The sequence below is a fragment of the Erpetoichthys calabaricus genome, chromosome 7, assembly GCF_900747795.2.
Source record: "Erpetoichthys calabaricus chromosome 7, fErpCal1.3, whole genome shotgun sequence".
NCBI lineage: Eukaryota > Metazoa > Chordata > Cladistia > Polypteriformes > Polypteridae > Erpetoichthys > Erpetoichthys calabaricus.
Window position 1 is genome coordinate 30,189,836 of NC_041400.2, and position 15,401 is coordinate 30,205,236.

At 36.7% G+C, this 15,401-nt stretch overlaps 1 protein-coding gene across 1 annotated transcript in view; it reads left to right on the top strand.

Moving 5' to 3' along the window:
- The window catches only part of auh (AU RNA binding protein/enoyl-CoA hydratase), a 208,128-nt gene extending 193,135 nt beyond the window's left edge, over positions 1 to 14,993 (top strand). The window contains exons 8-10 of the mRNA XM_028804872.2: positions 2,744 to 2,794; positions 14,208 to 14,255; positions 14,712 to 14,993. Of these exons, the coding sequence (XP_028660705.1) occupies positions 2,744 to 2,794; positions 14,208 to 14,255; positions 14,712 to 14,789 (177 nt within the window). The 3' untranslated portion in view covers positions 14,790 to 14,993. The remainder of the gene's footprint in view (positions 1 to 2,743; positions 2,795 to 14,207; positions 14,256 to 14,711) is intronic.
- Positions 14,994 to 15,401: the final 408 nt, after the last annotated feature.

Below are 15,401 nucleotides of genomic sequence, written 5' to 3' on the forward strand. Positions count from 1 at the left end.
TGACTGCAGATAACAGGAGTGCTTGATGGTAGATTTATACTGCATATAAAATTCTTCAAGTGTACAATAAAATTGTGTGTTTATATTCAGTTGGAAAGTGTAAGGGATCCTGTGAGAGCTTTCTATGCTCCTGTCATGTATGGCCATAGTTAAACTTCACATGAAGTATAAATGTACACTCATTTGCTATGAATCCTAGTGAGTAAAAATGAAAGACAGCATGTATGATATGCCAATATACATTTAAAAAGCTCCAAGAATTTTAAACGAACACTGATGTGTACTCAAAGGTTATTTTAAATATGGAACATATTGATATCCATTATTGTTTGACATCTGTATTACAATAAAAGGTAATGCATAACTACTGCTAAATTACTTGAAAGTGGATTAAATTAAAGCAAGGATTTTTCTTATAAGTTGTAACATATTGACATGTTTTTGCTAGAAGGATATGATTCTAACTCTAACTTAAGTCATATAAAATGAAATAATAAATTTCTGTATCCTGAAGAACTGAATTACAGTACTTAACATTTTTAAAATGTACTATAATATTATCTTACCGTATTGTGACATAAGTTTTTAATATTATTATATCATGTCACCCTGGTAATCTTTAGTCATTGTCCATACTGTAATTCAAATCACTGTTTGATTATTTATTTATTTTTTATCAAGAGAAGAAAACACAAAAACAGTAAGCATGCTTCAAAAGTGCAATTAATAGAGTGATACAGATATTGGACACCTGCCCATCTTTCCGTGCCATAACTATTTAATTAAATTATACAATATTACCAGAGCCACACTCATTTATCTACTACAACATTGTTGGCTTGATGTCTGTTTTAATGCATCCTGGATAACAAATTGTGCTTTGTCACACCATAGCTTGAAAGGGCAGGAATAATCATCAATTAAAAATAACAAAGACGGACATGCTTCACTCACACAAATCCAAGACAAATTCCTGACCTGATACATTATATCAGAGTACTTGGTTACCCTAGTAACCAGTTTTTCTTAGATTAACAGTTATAACCACTTTTTAAAAAGTCTTTTATTTTCTTCCGTTTAGTAGTGGAGGTTTTCTTCCTTCCCTAGTCAAAGTGTAAATATGCTGTTATGTCTCATGTTCTATTCTCATTTCTATTTAAATATCTTTCTTGACATGTCAAACCTGAACACAAAAGTAAATATAAACTGAAAGTGGGGTGCTTTTCAGTAGCATAATTATATCTCATAATTTGGCTGACAAAGTGTTTATTGCACCAACAAGTTGAATCATACAAAATTTCACCTTATTCTTTTATGTTGTGGAATTCCATCCTTTACTTATACTGAGTATGAGTAACCTGGTAACCATTACATGGTTGTGATTGATATATTCTTCTCAGACAGCAATCAGCTAGTATTTCTGCAAGAACCACCAGTAAGCATTTTCTGCTTACTGTATGAGGAATGTGCTGTCAACGTTTATTTTTCTTCAGTATTGGTGCTTAGTATCTGAAACTGCATCACAAAACTGATATAAAGAAATACTTAGTTGGAAACTGTTATTATTCAATTTAGCCTCATTAAATGACATTTTTCTCTAAGTTTAAGTCACTTGAATTATATAGTACTTGGCTCTTTAATCCACAGTATTACAATAATTAGTTATGCTGATCTTCATAATTTTACATCTTATGAAACATCTGTTTTCAGACTTTACTTAATATTTCCCAGAAGTGTGTATAAAAAAATCTAGACTACAGTTTGAATTACCAAACAGAGTTTCGTGACACCCTCTGTTTGTAATTGATTATGTAACATCTATTCCAGTATGTGTCACTTTATAATTGTACCATAATAGCATGTATGTTATAATCCACCTTTTCCCAACCTAGGTGTTAATTTGGGTAGATGTTCAGTTCCACAGTACATTTTACAAAAGTGGGTTAAATCTACTAAGACTCTATATATAATGTAACTGGAAGACTATATTCAAAACACACATAAATAAGCAGACATCAAGTTCTAAAACAGCAAAGTAAAACCTCAAGTTGCAGTTTGTAATTGACCTGCTGGCAATTCAGATGTCAAGAACATTAACCCAAAATGTGTTTACTTATTACGTGAACTTGTATTAATACTGTTTTACATAGATACACACCATAAGGTTGCTGCTTCCTATTGTCTACCCATTCAGACTATTTACAGGGTACTGTACCATGCTGTCCAGTAAATACTCAAAGTCCCCATTCAGTTTCAGTAAATAATCAAAATGTCTCTAACATGCTGTATCATTTTATCTAGAGATATAAGAGGGCTTGGTGGGACAGTGTTTCATCTTTTCTGCCACCTGGATTCTGGGTTCTAATTATGTCTGTCTTATTTTTTACGTGGGTACTTAAGTTTTCTTTTCACACTTCAAAGATGCCCATGTTAGGTTAATTGACAATTATAATTTGGACCATTGTTTGTCTGGAGATTAATTGGTATCCTGCCTATGGTTGGCTCCACCCTTGAACCTTAAAGTGCGGATTTCTACTTTATGGATAATAAAAGCAATCTGAATGTGGATTTGAATATTTTATTGAATCTGAATTTGAACTGGATTTGAATTGAGTTTTATATTGTGATAAATATGCTTACTGCTAAACATCAACTGATGAATTTAAAGTGGAAGTAAACAGAATTTAACTCCTATCAGTGAACACTAAGAAGAAAAAATAATTCTTAATTATATGTTTTTCAGGGACCTATAGCTGTTAGAATGGCTAAGCTTGCAATTAACCGTGGAATTGAGGTAAGTCTTAATTTATTTTTGTATTGAGCAATATCAGACTGATTGTTGAAAGAAATACACAGTCTTTATAGATTAGAGTATATGGATCATTCTGTGCCACAATTTTGTGATTGTGCAGTGATTCAGTTAGGAGCTCTTACTTCACTTTTTTATTTGTACACACTTGATGTTTTTCAGAATACGTTGAAAGTGGTCAGATTTTTCTGATATAATAAATTACTGCTTTTCACATTATTATATTGTGGTCTGTGGTGAATTTGCATGTTCTTTACATGACTGCATGGATTTTTCCCCCTTAGTGTTGTGATTTTCCTTCTACATCCTAAAGACATTTGTATGAGGTAAAATGCTGACTCTAAACTGGAATTGTATGAACGAATACCGGTACAAGTGTTTGCCCTGTACTGTGGTTACACCCTATCTAGGCTTGATTGTGTCTTATTTCCAGTGCTGCCAGAATAGGCACATGTTCCCTGTGGCCATGAATGTTAGAACTTCGTTGGATGGATATGTGTATTGTTATGAAAATATTAAAAAAAATCAAAACAGTTTTTATATCAGACATTTATCAAAGGAAATTTTTAATTTAGTTTCTTTTCATGAGAGAAGAATTTGTTGGCCCTAGGTGTTATTCAGTATTGACATTTTATATCTTAGTAACTTACATCAGAAACACTGCAGTGAACACCTTGAGTAGCTACAGTGTGCTTCCCTGTTCAAATGAAATTATTTAAAAAAAATTGCAACTATGGAACTGTAGTAAAACATTTTTTCTCAGAGTTCAATCTTTAGTCAATAATTCAATTCAGGGTCATGAGTGGCCTCAGCTTATCCTGGAAGCATTAGGCACCAGACAGGTAGCAGCCCTTGCCATCTATTGCTGGGCCCAGTCTCTCACACACTCATACCTACACTAGGGTCAGTTTGGAATTGCTGGTTCTTCTAACCTTCGTGTTTTTGAGGATGTGGGAGGGGAAAATGGAGTATTAGTGGATAACCCATGCAGAAGTGATGAGAAAATTACGAACTCCACATGAACTACTGTATGGCTGCCATGAAGTTCAAACTCAAAATGCTGGATCAATGAAGCAGAAGCAGTAACAATTACAGTATACTACCATGTTGTATGAGGTCACCGTTCTTCATTCTAATTTATTTCTACAAACACCTGACAATCCTTTGTGTGTACCATGTGTTTCTGTGGCTCAGAGTATATTAATCCTTATATTTATTCAGGGTCATTTTCTATGCTGTGCTGGAGAAATCAACTAACATTAGCGATTTGGTCGTGTGTGCTGATTCAGTGGAAAATGCTCTTGTGACTGATTAGATTTCCTGATGTTGAAATGTTTGCCCTAAAAATGTTTCCTAATGGTGAAATTTATATAGTTACAGTTACAGTAACTTGGTAATGTCTTTCTTAATACACAAAACATTGAGAAATAATTATAATTAAAGTAAGTAAACATGTATCAAAAAATTCAAGTAAGCTTATAAATGAGAAAGCTGGCTTTTGCTAGGGGAAAAACATACATACAGAAAAAAAAGCTTAGTGCAACTTTTGGTAATGAGCACTAACTACAGTATTCCTATGGTATATCATTTCTTGTGACTTGACGACATTTCAGTGTAGTTTACAAGTAACAGACATTCCTTCTAGGTGCATGAAATCTGCTAAAATGCAAAATTTAAGTAAATAGGGTAGCATTTTTTATTATAATATTTAACTAAACAGTTAATCACTGAAATGTATCTTGCAGACTTACCTTATTATTTATGCAATTTTAAGCAGTGTTAATAAACTAAAAAGTATTTCTGTTATTCACCCGACAACAATGAATGCCAAAGATGTTTAAATATGTATGCTGTTATTCTGTAGTGCAATTTTTACGCGAACAGCAAGGTTATTTGTTGAAGTGGGAGCTACCACTCAACTATATACACAGATACAGCAAATGGGCAGGGCTGGGGCCAGGTCAGTGACCAAGATATAATGTTTCCTGCATCACCCATCAGGCAACAAATGCATTGCATCAGGACGCAGTGAACTTACAGTTACTTCTATGGCATGGCAAACCTGTGGGGTGCTGTGAACCTGCAGTTGCCTCAGCGATGGCCAAGCAGCCCTCGACAGACGCGTTAATCAAGTTTTGGCATGTCACTTCATTGGGGAGAGGCTCAAGGGAGTTAAAAAAAAATCTCATAACCCCCTTTAGCTTTGTCAGCACCTTTGTGGGCAAAGCAGCTGCCTAACCCAGGCTCGACCAGGTGTGAGAGACTGTCAACGCTGATGCAACCCTGGAATGGTGGCAAACATCAAAAGCAAATGGCTATAAACTAACTAACAAACCACCCTGTGAGCTGAGAATTTGTGTCCTTCTGTCTGTAGAGCCACTGAAGCTGGACGTGGTCATTCACCAGGGTAAACCTTTGCCCCCACAAGTAGTACCAGAGGGCCTCCACTGCCCACTTAATTGCTAAACATTCCTTTTCTATGGTTGAATAATTGTACTCCCTGGGAAGCAGTTTCCTGCTGAGAAATGTAATGGGATGTTCTTTCCCAACGAAACTTTGAGAAAGCACAGTCCCTAAACCTTGACACAGAATCTGGTCCGTCATCCATTGAAAAGTCAACCAAGCCCCATGGGAGACTGAAAGGGAGCCTGATGAACTTGAACAGCCCATCTGGGGTGGCAAATGTGGTTTTTCTCACAACTGTATTCCTTCAGGGGCACCTGCCAGTACACTTTCGTGAAATCCATGTTGGACATATACAAGGCTTGTCTGAGTTTCCCCAACAAATCATCTGTACGCAGCATCGGGTATGCATCAAACTTGGAAATATTGTTCAATCACCGGAAATATATAGAAAACCAAACCAAGCCGTCCAGTTTTGAAACCAGAACAATTGGGCTCCGCCAATCACTTTTGTTTTTGCAGATTACCCTCAGTTTGAGCATTTGTTTCACCTCCTGTGTATCACCTTCCTAGTTGTCTCCGGAATGAGATACAGGGGTACAAGTACAGTGACAGCGGGTGCAGTTACAATCTTGTGTTCCACATATGATGTCTGGTCAGGCAAGGCCAAAAAGACATCATCTGGCAAATCATCACCAATAGAAAGCTTCAGTCTGAGGGACTGCTATGGACGTGACCAGGGCCTTGTGTGGGTCGTGACACTCTTTCAGTAGATTAATACACAAAACCTGTATGGGCTTCAACTCACCGTGAATTCTGACTTGATATTTCACTGGACTAATGCATTCTTCCACTACTGCTGGGCTGAGCTATTTCGCTTGATCCCTTCAGACCCACAGAAATTTCAACACCAGCACCTGAACCCGAGTTTGGTTTTCTTGCCATAATTACGTTTTTGCCCCTCCTGTTCATGCTGCATATGTTGCACCCTAATACAGGACAATTTTGAGATCTGTTCTTGGAGCAAAATGATCCGATCGACAAATCTCCCCCAGCAACAGGGGAAAAGGCAACACTGTATCCCAGGAGGTTGGATCGTCATGGGACACCCACTGTATCATCTGCTTCAGCGTTTTATTAAACAGTTCAGTCAGGCATTTGTCTGGGAACAATAAACAGTGGTACTCAACTGCTTAATTTCAAGGCTTTCAAATAGCTGCTTCATGATGCAAGAGATGAAGGGCATACCCTGGTCAGTTAATATCTTGTGCGAGATGCCATTATGCATGAATATTTCTGAGAGAGCTTTAGCGGCCACCTCGGGGTATGTTGTCCCATAGTCAACCAACACAAGCATATACTGAAAACCATTTTTTTTCTTGGGGAGTAGGCCCACAATATCTAGCCCAACCCTCTCAAAGGGAACATCCAAAATAGGCATTGGTGAGAGGGGAGCCCTAGCGGGTCTATGAGCGGAAACAATCTGACAGTCAGGTGAGATTTGGCCAATAAAAGTGTTTTGAAATGCATTCCCTCATCTTCTCCATGCCAAGATGACACCCCCACCCCCAAAGACATGGGTGTGAGCAATTTTTAAAACCGTCTCTAATGCCCGCTTGGCACCGCCAAATGCTTGATCCGCCAGTCCCCCATGCAATCAGAAATCCCCCGATACAAGAAACCATCCTTAATTGAAAAGTGTTGTGTTTTAAACTCTGGGTCCTCCCTCTCCAGATAGTAAGATTCATTCGCGACCTGGGCTCGTTTGAATGCAAAGTCTTAAGTTACTGTTGGCTAATTGCAGACAGGCAAACTCTGTCTGAGTGGCAGTCTCTGCTTCTTCTGCACCTGATACAGCATCGTGCTAACCCCACGCTGCTGCTTTGTCGAGGTCCATAGCGGGCGTCTGGTCTGGGGAGGTTGCCAGCACAAGCGACGGAGGAGTAAAGTCCGACCGCTGTCCTGGGTTCTCTCTTGAGGATCTGTCTCCCATCTCACTGGACAACACAGGTTCAATTTAAAACCCAGCTCCTTTATTGGCGTTGTCAGCAGTGAGCTGCTCTCTATTTACTACAGAAGGAGGCACTCTGCATGTGGCCAACACCCATGGGAAAAGTGCATTCATCTTCCCTATTAAGAGGCCAGGGTGAAGTGTCTGATATAGCAGTCCAAACCTTAAAGATGGTCTTATATGTTTTAACATTCCCATTGATGCAGTGGATGTTCACCTGGTCTGTGGTCGTATAAGGGGTCTGCCAGTGCAAGTCACGGTGGACTACACAGAGGTCGCTACAAGAGTCCAACAGTGCTGGGATTTCATTTCTGGCCAACTTAATAGAGACCTTAAAATTGTTCTTCTCTAACATCTTGGGGGAAACTTATGAGCCGAATGCCTGGGCCAGACTGATATCCATCGTTAGTGCAGGTGGGAGGCAGCACTCCCAAGACAGATGTCCTGGTTGATTACAGTGAAAGCACCTGCGCTTCGTCCCCCCTATGGAGTTCCTACGATGGCGTCTTCCACCCGTGGTGTTGGTAACCCTAGGGCCTGTGCTGGCCTAGGAGGAGTTGCGGCAGGGATTAGCAGCAGCTGTCCTGAGAAGAGGCGGCCCCTTAGTTGAAGGTGGGGGCTGCAGCCCATAGCTTTGGTGATTGGTCATCTGGTGGGGCTGTGCTGGTTGGATTGAAGTCGGGACCAAGTCTGAGTAGCCCCTCCACTTCCAGGTGGCTTGGGCACCCTCCAGTCTATGTTTCAAGTCTAACAGCAAGTGTACATCATTTCGGAGCATCTCATTACAAAGGTCCTTGTCTATCCCTGACAGGTCTGCGTCAGTAACGAGCTTCTCTACAGTGCGCTCTAAGGTGTCCCCACAGAACCAAATCCGGTCCACCAAGTCCTGGACCTCTCCTCATATAGGGCGATCCAGGTCAATCCACCACAGACAGAACTGGCATCCCTTGGCCACTGGGCTCATAGCTGCACAGAGGAGGATCTGCTGGTTCAGGAAGTCATAATCAAAAAGCCAGCACGTCCCTGGGGCACACAAAGACAGGAGCACCCAGAGTAGCCTCATCTTGCTCTGCCGATAGTGGGATCTAATGTGCCTCTTCGGGTTCCATTGGTGCAAGACCCCACTTCTGGTACCATGTGATGTGTGAGTTGCTGCCTAGTACCCAAAACACAAGGCTGTGTCTAAGGACTCCAGGAAAACAAGCTTTATTCCACTCGAAATAGGAACATCAAGATTATTTATTGAAACAAGAACTACTGCTCTGCTATACATAAACACAGCAAACTGGCCAGAACCAGTTCAGTGGCCAAGTTATAATGTTCCCTGCATCATCCATCGGGCAACAGACACCCGAGGAGGCAGTGAGCTTGCCTCTGTGGAGGTGTGAACCTGCGGTTGCCTCAGTAACTGACAAGCAGCCCTCAACAGACGTGTCAGTTGCATTTCAGCATGTCGCCCTGTTGGAGAGGGTCTCAAAGGAGTTAAAACATCTCACAATATAGACACACACACATGGGTCGGCAAAAGTAGGTTTACAGTTGTTCGTATGGAAAAAGACATGCAGGTTATGACTAATACAATAGCTCAATACAAGTGTTCAATTTGCCGGCCTTGCTAATAACAACAACAACAATAATAATAATAATAATAAGAAGAAAAATAATACATATAAAAAAATACAATAATAAATTAATAATACAAGAATAAACTGTTTCTTAGGAGCACAAAATAATGACCCTGAGGGACCCAGTGTTCACCCGCCTACTTTGCACTACAGTTTGCACATCACTGCCACCTGCTGGCTCGGAGCAAGTAAAAAATTCAACCAGCCACACTACTTTCCCAGAGCTTAACATTATTACTTACTGAGGAAACGTTACATGCTGCTTCTCTCTAATGTGATATTACAAGGAGCATTGTATACTTTTGCGGTGGAGTCTTTAGTCAGTTGTCCACCTTGAACTAAGAGAACGAGTCAGATGTGACAGTGTTCATGGTTAGGTGCTTCCCCCATTTCACATGGTGCCATGCACTTCCCCACTTCTCAGCACATTCAGTCACTGTGCTGCAAATTCAAAGGGAGAAACACCAGTCTTCGATAGTAGCTCTCAGATTTCTAATAGAGAAGCCACAGAAATTGTGTCAAGACAATTGTATCTACTACTCTGCACTTTTTGCTCTTCATTTTAAAACACCATTTTAACACATAGTGTACCGGCCCTTTGCATATACAGAAGCACTCCATCAATGGGCTAACTGCATAGTAAATTGTAAACACATTGTTTAAAGTCTGATCCTAGACAACATTTTTTTAAAAATGTGAATATATTTCTTTTTTGTCTGCAACAGGTTTGAGAAAAATTTAGGAGTATAAGTAATGTTGAACCTAGATCATCTGACATATTTTAGATGTTTAAGTACCAAAATGAAGAGAATTGTTGGTAATCTGGAAATATTTTGATGGGGGTTGGTGGCAGGATTGGTACTCCAGCCACTAAAAAAAAAAAAAAAAAAAAGCCTCTTACTGTCCCATTGTGGTGCTGAGGTGTCACCCGCTGCACTCTGGTTCCAATCCATGTTTTTTGTCATGTGGTGGGTCCAACAATGCACTTATCAGTACATGCTCCCAGCCTCTCCTCTCTTCTTCCTCAAAAATGTACTGTAGAAACTATTTAAAACCACTGCAGGCAAACATTCATTCAGCCATTTAGTCCATTGTGAAGAGTTCATGAAAGCAAGCAGCAACAAGGAGCTTTACATCCGCAACACACATAACCATTAATTACCTGTTTATGCTAATGTATATCTATGTACCGCAGACTAGCAAAAGTAAAATCAGATGACAGTAGTCGTCATGCTTTGTTTATCAAAAGACAAATCTGTGAATAAAACTGTTTGAAATGAAGGTTTTAAAAACTGATCAACAGTCAGGGTAAAAGAAGTCATCCACTCCAGAATTGTTCCCCCAAAGACATGTTGCATTCCCTGTATTACAAATGACATCCCAAAATCAAAATGGATCTTAAAACAAGTAGTGCATTATGCATCAACAACCAATTTGAACTTGACTAGAACTATGGAAGCATGTATGAGCATAATGTTTCATTATACTGATTGGGAATATATGCTGAACAGAAGATGTTTGCAATGCTGCCTCTGTAAATGAGTGCACCTTTCATTACAAAATTTCCACAAAAAACTGGGATGCCACTACTCAAGGACTGAGCCTGGTAGCAGCATATAACAATATATTACTCTCTAAATACTTAACAATCTTACTAATATTGTTACATTTAATTATTTTATATACCAGTACACCACAGCTATCAGCTTTTGTTTAGATTAACTTCTTAATCTTACATTATTGTCATTCAAGATTTTATCATGTAGTTTAATTTTTACATACACATTCAATTTTTTTTTTACTACAGCAGAACACCAATTTAGCATTCCCATGTTTACTTTTTTCCACATATTTAATTTTTGAATGGCGAGTGATGGTGATGAATGAATGTTTTTTCAAAAGGAACATTAAAAGAGGAGGAATGGTTCTGTTATAATTGCACTTTATTATATTATTTGTATGTCAGTCTTATTTATAATTGTGCTGTATCTTTACAGTAGCAAATAAAAACGCTATTAAACACTAAACTTTTCATTTTTAACTAATCCAGCATTTATCAATTTCATATTAATATTTTCAGTGTTTCCCTGCATAATGAAGGTTGTATTGTACTGTACTGTGCGTAAAAAAGACAATCCAGGATAAGCAGTAGGCAAGACAAGGTGCATTTTTCATTGTATTGTTAATTGAAATTAATAATTGCAATTGTAATATGAAATACAATAACTGTCGATTATTAATTTTGTCATAATCATACACCCCTATTAAAATTAAGTTCTAAGTCAGTGCTGTATGTAATAAGTTAAAGTAAACCACGTTTCAGAGCATACAGTATTGCTTTTAATCTAAACCCTGCAAAACTTTGCAATGGTACAAGATTACAGAACAAACTGTTACGTTCAAATCTGCTTGATGCTATCATTTACAGGATCTGGTATGGGGTGAAATTATATTTATACCCAAAATTCACACTGTTCCTACTAATTTCCAGTTTTGATTCAAATCAATACAGTTTCCTGTAAAATTGTGCTTTGTAATGACTATGAACGAAGAAAGCCAAGCAGAAATTGATCTGTTCCAGGATTTTTTTTACTCAATACAAATTGTAGCATATTCCAGAGTTAGATAGATAGATAGATACTTTATTAATCCGAAGGGGAAATTCATACACTTAAACTCACATTCATGAGGTGCTCCAGTGAACTAATAATAATAGCCCCTGGTTAAAAATAAATAAACAAACAGGCCTGTTGTCCTTGTACATTTCCCAGGGGAAGCCAGGTAACACAGTTAGTATGATTATAATCTTAATAGCATTAAAAAGGTTATGCGGTTAAGATCAATAATTGTATTTATATAAAGATGCACAAAATAGAGGCTGATATTTCAGGATAAAGTTTTAACATAAAAAGAGGTGGATTTCACTGGGGCTATATAGTATTCTGAGTCCATTCTGGCTCTTATGCTGAAAGGCAGTGATAAAGCAAATCAGGTCTATGGGAGATTATGCTAGTAATCTTGTTCACATGATCAAAAGTATGGTAGAGCTGAGAAAAGTATTGAACTTGAACTTGAACTTGAAAGCCAGTTTGGGATAGAAAGCTTGAAGATCATTGTTTAAAAAAAAAAAAAAAAAGTTCAAAAGAGTGTTGTAGGTAGAGAGGCAAAAGGCATGAAAGAGCTTGGGGGATATCCATGTGTAGTTAATGTGTTGGGAGAAGCTCTCCTTAGGGCTTTCACTGTTGTAAATAGGTTTGTAAAAGGTATACTTGGCTTGAGGAGTAGTCCGAAGTTGTTGAGAACAAACTTTTTCAAATTGGTGTAATGTGTACACTTAGACAGCACAGCTATTTTGGAAAAACATAGGGAGCATCTTTCACATTGTTGATATATTGTTTAGCACATGCAAGTATACATTTTAACTTTACTCTGCACACATGACAATAATGACCCTATAAATTTATAAACCTGTTGGATGGAGAGACCAGTGGTGATTTGGTTGTGTTAACCACAGATAAACTGGCATAACAGTTATGGTACTCATTGGCCATTATGGATTGTAAACTGTATGAGGTGTTGTATGGTGTATGAGAGAGGCATATATGACCAAAAAAGCTGTGACGCAAAGTAAAATTGAAAAGGACTAAAATGACAATTATCATGTGAATACACAGAGCTTCACTGCAACTGAGACAGTTTAAATTAATTTTCTTCTATTATGCTCCTTTTTTCCAAGCCTTTTGTCAAACTGAATTTACTGCATTAAAAAGTAATATGTAAAAAGGAAAAACCTGGGATTGCTACTTCTACTTGTTCATTGTTCTTGTGATAGCATCTAATAAAAACCAAATGCATTGTATATTTTATATTGTTTGCTTGGCCAGTATGACATTTTTGCTGCATACCAGTTGTAGTATTTGTGAAATATGAGAGAAAATTGAGTTGTCTTTTTTTTTTCTCTTTTTAACTATTGCAAACAATATTGTTACCATTGTCTCTTCACATATTTCTGCTTTTTGTAGCTGTATGTCTGAATATTGTACATGCCAAGTAAGTTATGTATACCCAGATTAAGACTGTCTTGATTGATGCTTACTGAGTGAAGATTTGTGATCTTGTCAAAAGAATACCAAACATTTCTATGTTTAAAATGGGCTTTTGTAATTTCTGTCAACATATAAGCTGGCAGTTTCATCAAGTCCCTTTCCTACCAATGGTATTATCAATTATAATAACACCAAATTATATCAAATGCACTTTTAATGTTACATAAATGTCAGAAATAATTGTATGCAGAATGCTTATAACTTCAGTGAGATGTTCACTATAAGCATTTTCTCATGTTTATTCTTGAAGATGCAGTATTGTAGAATTATAATTAGCTGGCTACCCTGTTTGAAATCTAAGCAATCAAGATGGGCTAACTTTTGCAGTGCGCCATGCAATGCTTATGTTTCTGTTATATGCCAGTTGGTATGGGATTCATAAAAGCAGTGTTAATATTTGTGATGTGCCATGTATTTGAATAAAATAAAATGCATTGTATTTTATTACTAAAAAATGTTTGTGACACACCATCTTTTAGAATGACAGACATAGAAACTGGATACACAGACATTTACCATTTTATTAATGTGGATTTAAGAAGCTGTATTAAATTAAATTGATTCACTTTGTCCATCATTCAATATTGAAGTTTTTCTCAAAATGAAAAATTATAGAAAATTGTACTGTTTGTCATTCGTTTTAATTAAATTTCATATGGTATTTGTGGTACTTGAAAGCGTCAATAAAAAAAAGTTAATTCTAGGAGTGATTCATGTGGTTAACATGGCCCTTACATAAAATTATATCTCCAGCAAAGTTTTAAGTGGACTTTAACATACTATTAGAATTTAGTTAATATATATCTTGGAGTGCTTGGAAATTTCACATAAGTACCTATGAACTGTTGCAGGCAGAAGAAAAATGTGGTGTCTTCCCCTCAATTACTGCAATCCATACATTAATAACATGGTACAAAGGAAGAGATGAGCAATATAATTGGCTTATTCAAAAAGGCAGTTAACTAATATATATCTAAATGGCTGAACATTAGGTACTCTTGCAAATAAGGAAAACTATTAAAAAAATTGTATTATTCTGCAATGTAGAGTGAACATCAGTAGCAATTTACTGTATATTTCTGGAACAATCTTATTTCTTTTTAACAAAGGATTATGTGGCCATAAAAGAGAGAAAATCAATTACCAAAACCGTCCATTAACTTGTGACAGCAATTACATAATTATGTTGGAAGACTGACCCCCAGTTAGCAAAATTGTAAGCATTAAACTGAAATGTTGTTCTTTATTCTTAGGTTGACTTGGCAACGGGTTTAGCAATTGAAGAAGCATGTTATGCTCAGGTATTTATGGACAAAGTTACAGGGCCTTAAAATGTTCTGCCAGCTGCTCTCACAATACTCCTTTTCTAGTTGTATTATTCACTTACTGTTGTTACCATTCCAAAAGACAGTTCTTTTAATTACCTTTTTTATACAACCTGTCCTTTGCTCATTTATGTGTGCTTTTGTGTGGACAGTTCTTTTTTTATATGTACTTGCCTAATCAGTAGATTGAGCGATAAAATGAATACATTTGTTTTTAAAGTTCAATTACTTTATGTTCTTGTCAGTGCTGTATAATTTGTTTCTCTTTTTTACCCTTTATTCTGTAATGCTTTCAGTAAATCATTGTTTGATTTTTAAAGTTACTTTTTATATAACTCATTGTGAAAGGTGCTGTATAAAATCTTTGGTTTTCTTTTATGGAAGATATTTTTGAAAGAAATAAATAATAATGCATCTTTTCCTTATGTTTAGGTGATCCCAACAAAGGACAGAATTGAAGGTCTAAATGCATTCAAAGAGAAAAGACCACCTCGTTTTAAAGGAGAATAAATTTAGTAATTTTAAACAAAGCTTCATATTCCACAACTGGTGCTGTCATATTTAAACAGTACAATGCTGGTCATAAAACTGCTAAAGCTTTAAATATCTATATTCCTCAAATGTAAAAGGTCAAATTAATAATGTAAGTATCTGGCTCTAGTTTAGGACAAAAGTGTTAAACCAGCAGGAATGTAAATAAATTTTTCAAACTAACATGAGTTTGCTTTCTGCTGCATTCCACATTTCATTGAAAAATCATTTAGGAATAACCAATAAAACATTTATTTCAGGGTTAGAAAATACAGTTTATCTTCATTTTATTTTAATAGCTTTCTTTTTCTTTCATCCCCAATAATTTACTACATTCATAAAGTCCTGCTGTTAGCAGAATTTATTTCTTTTTGAAAATTCATATTTTAGTAATATAGCAAAGAAATGCAAATGAAATAAAATGTAGATATATAAATAAAGCAATTTATCCATCATTCATAACTGCTGAATTATTTTTATGGAAAAACAGTATAATTATTAGTGCTTGTGAACAATAATTATAATAGTAATAAAAAGTGTTGAATAACATAACTGTTTACAATGGTTTTATTCCCTTAATGTTTAAACATA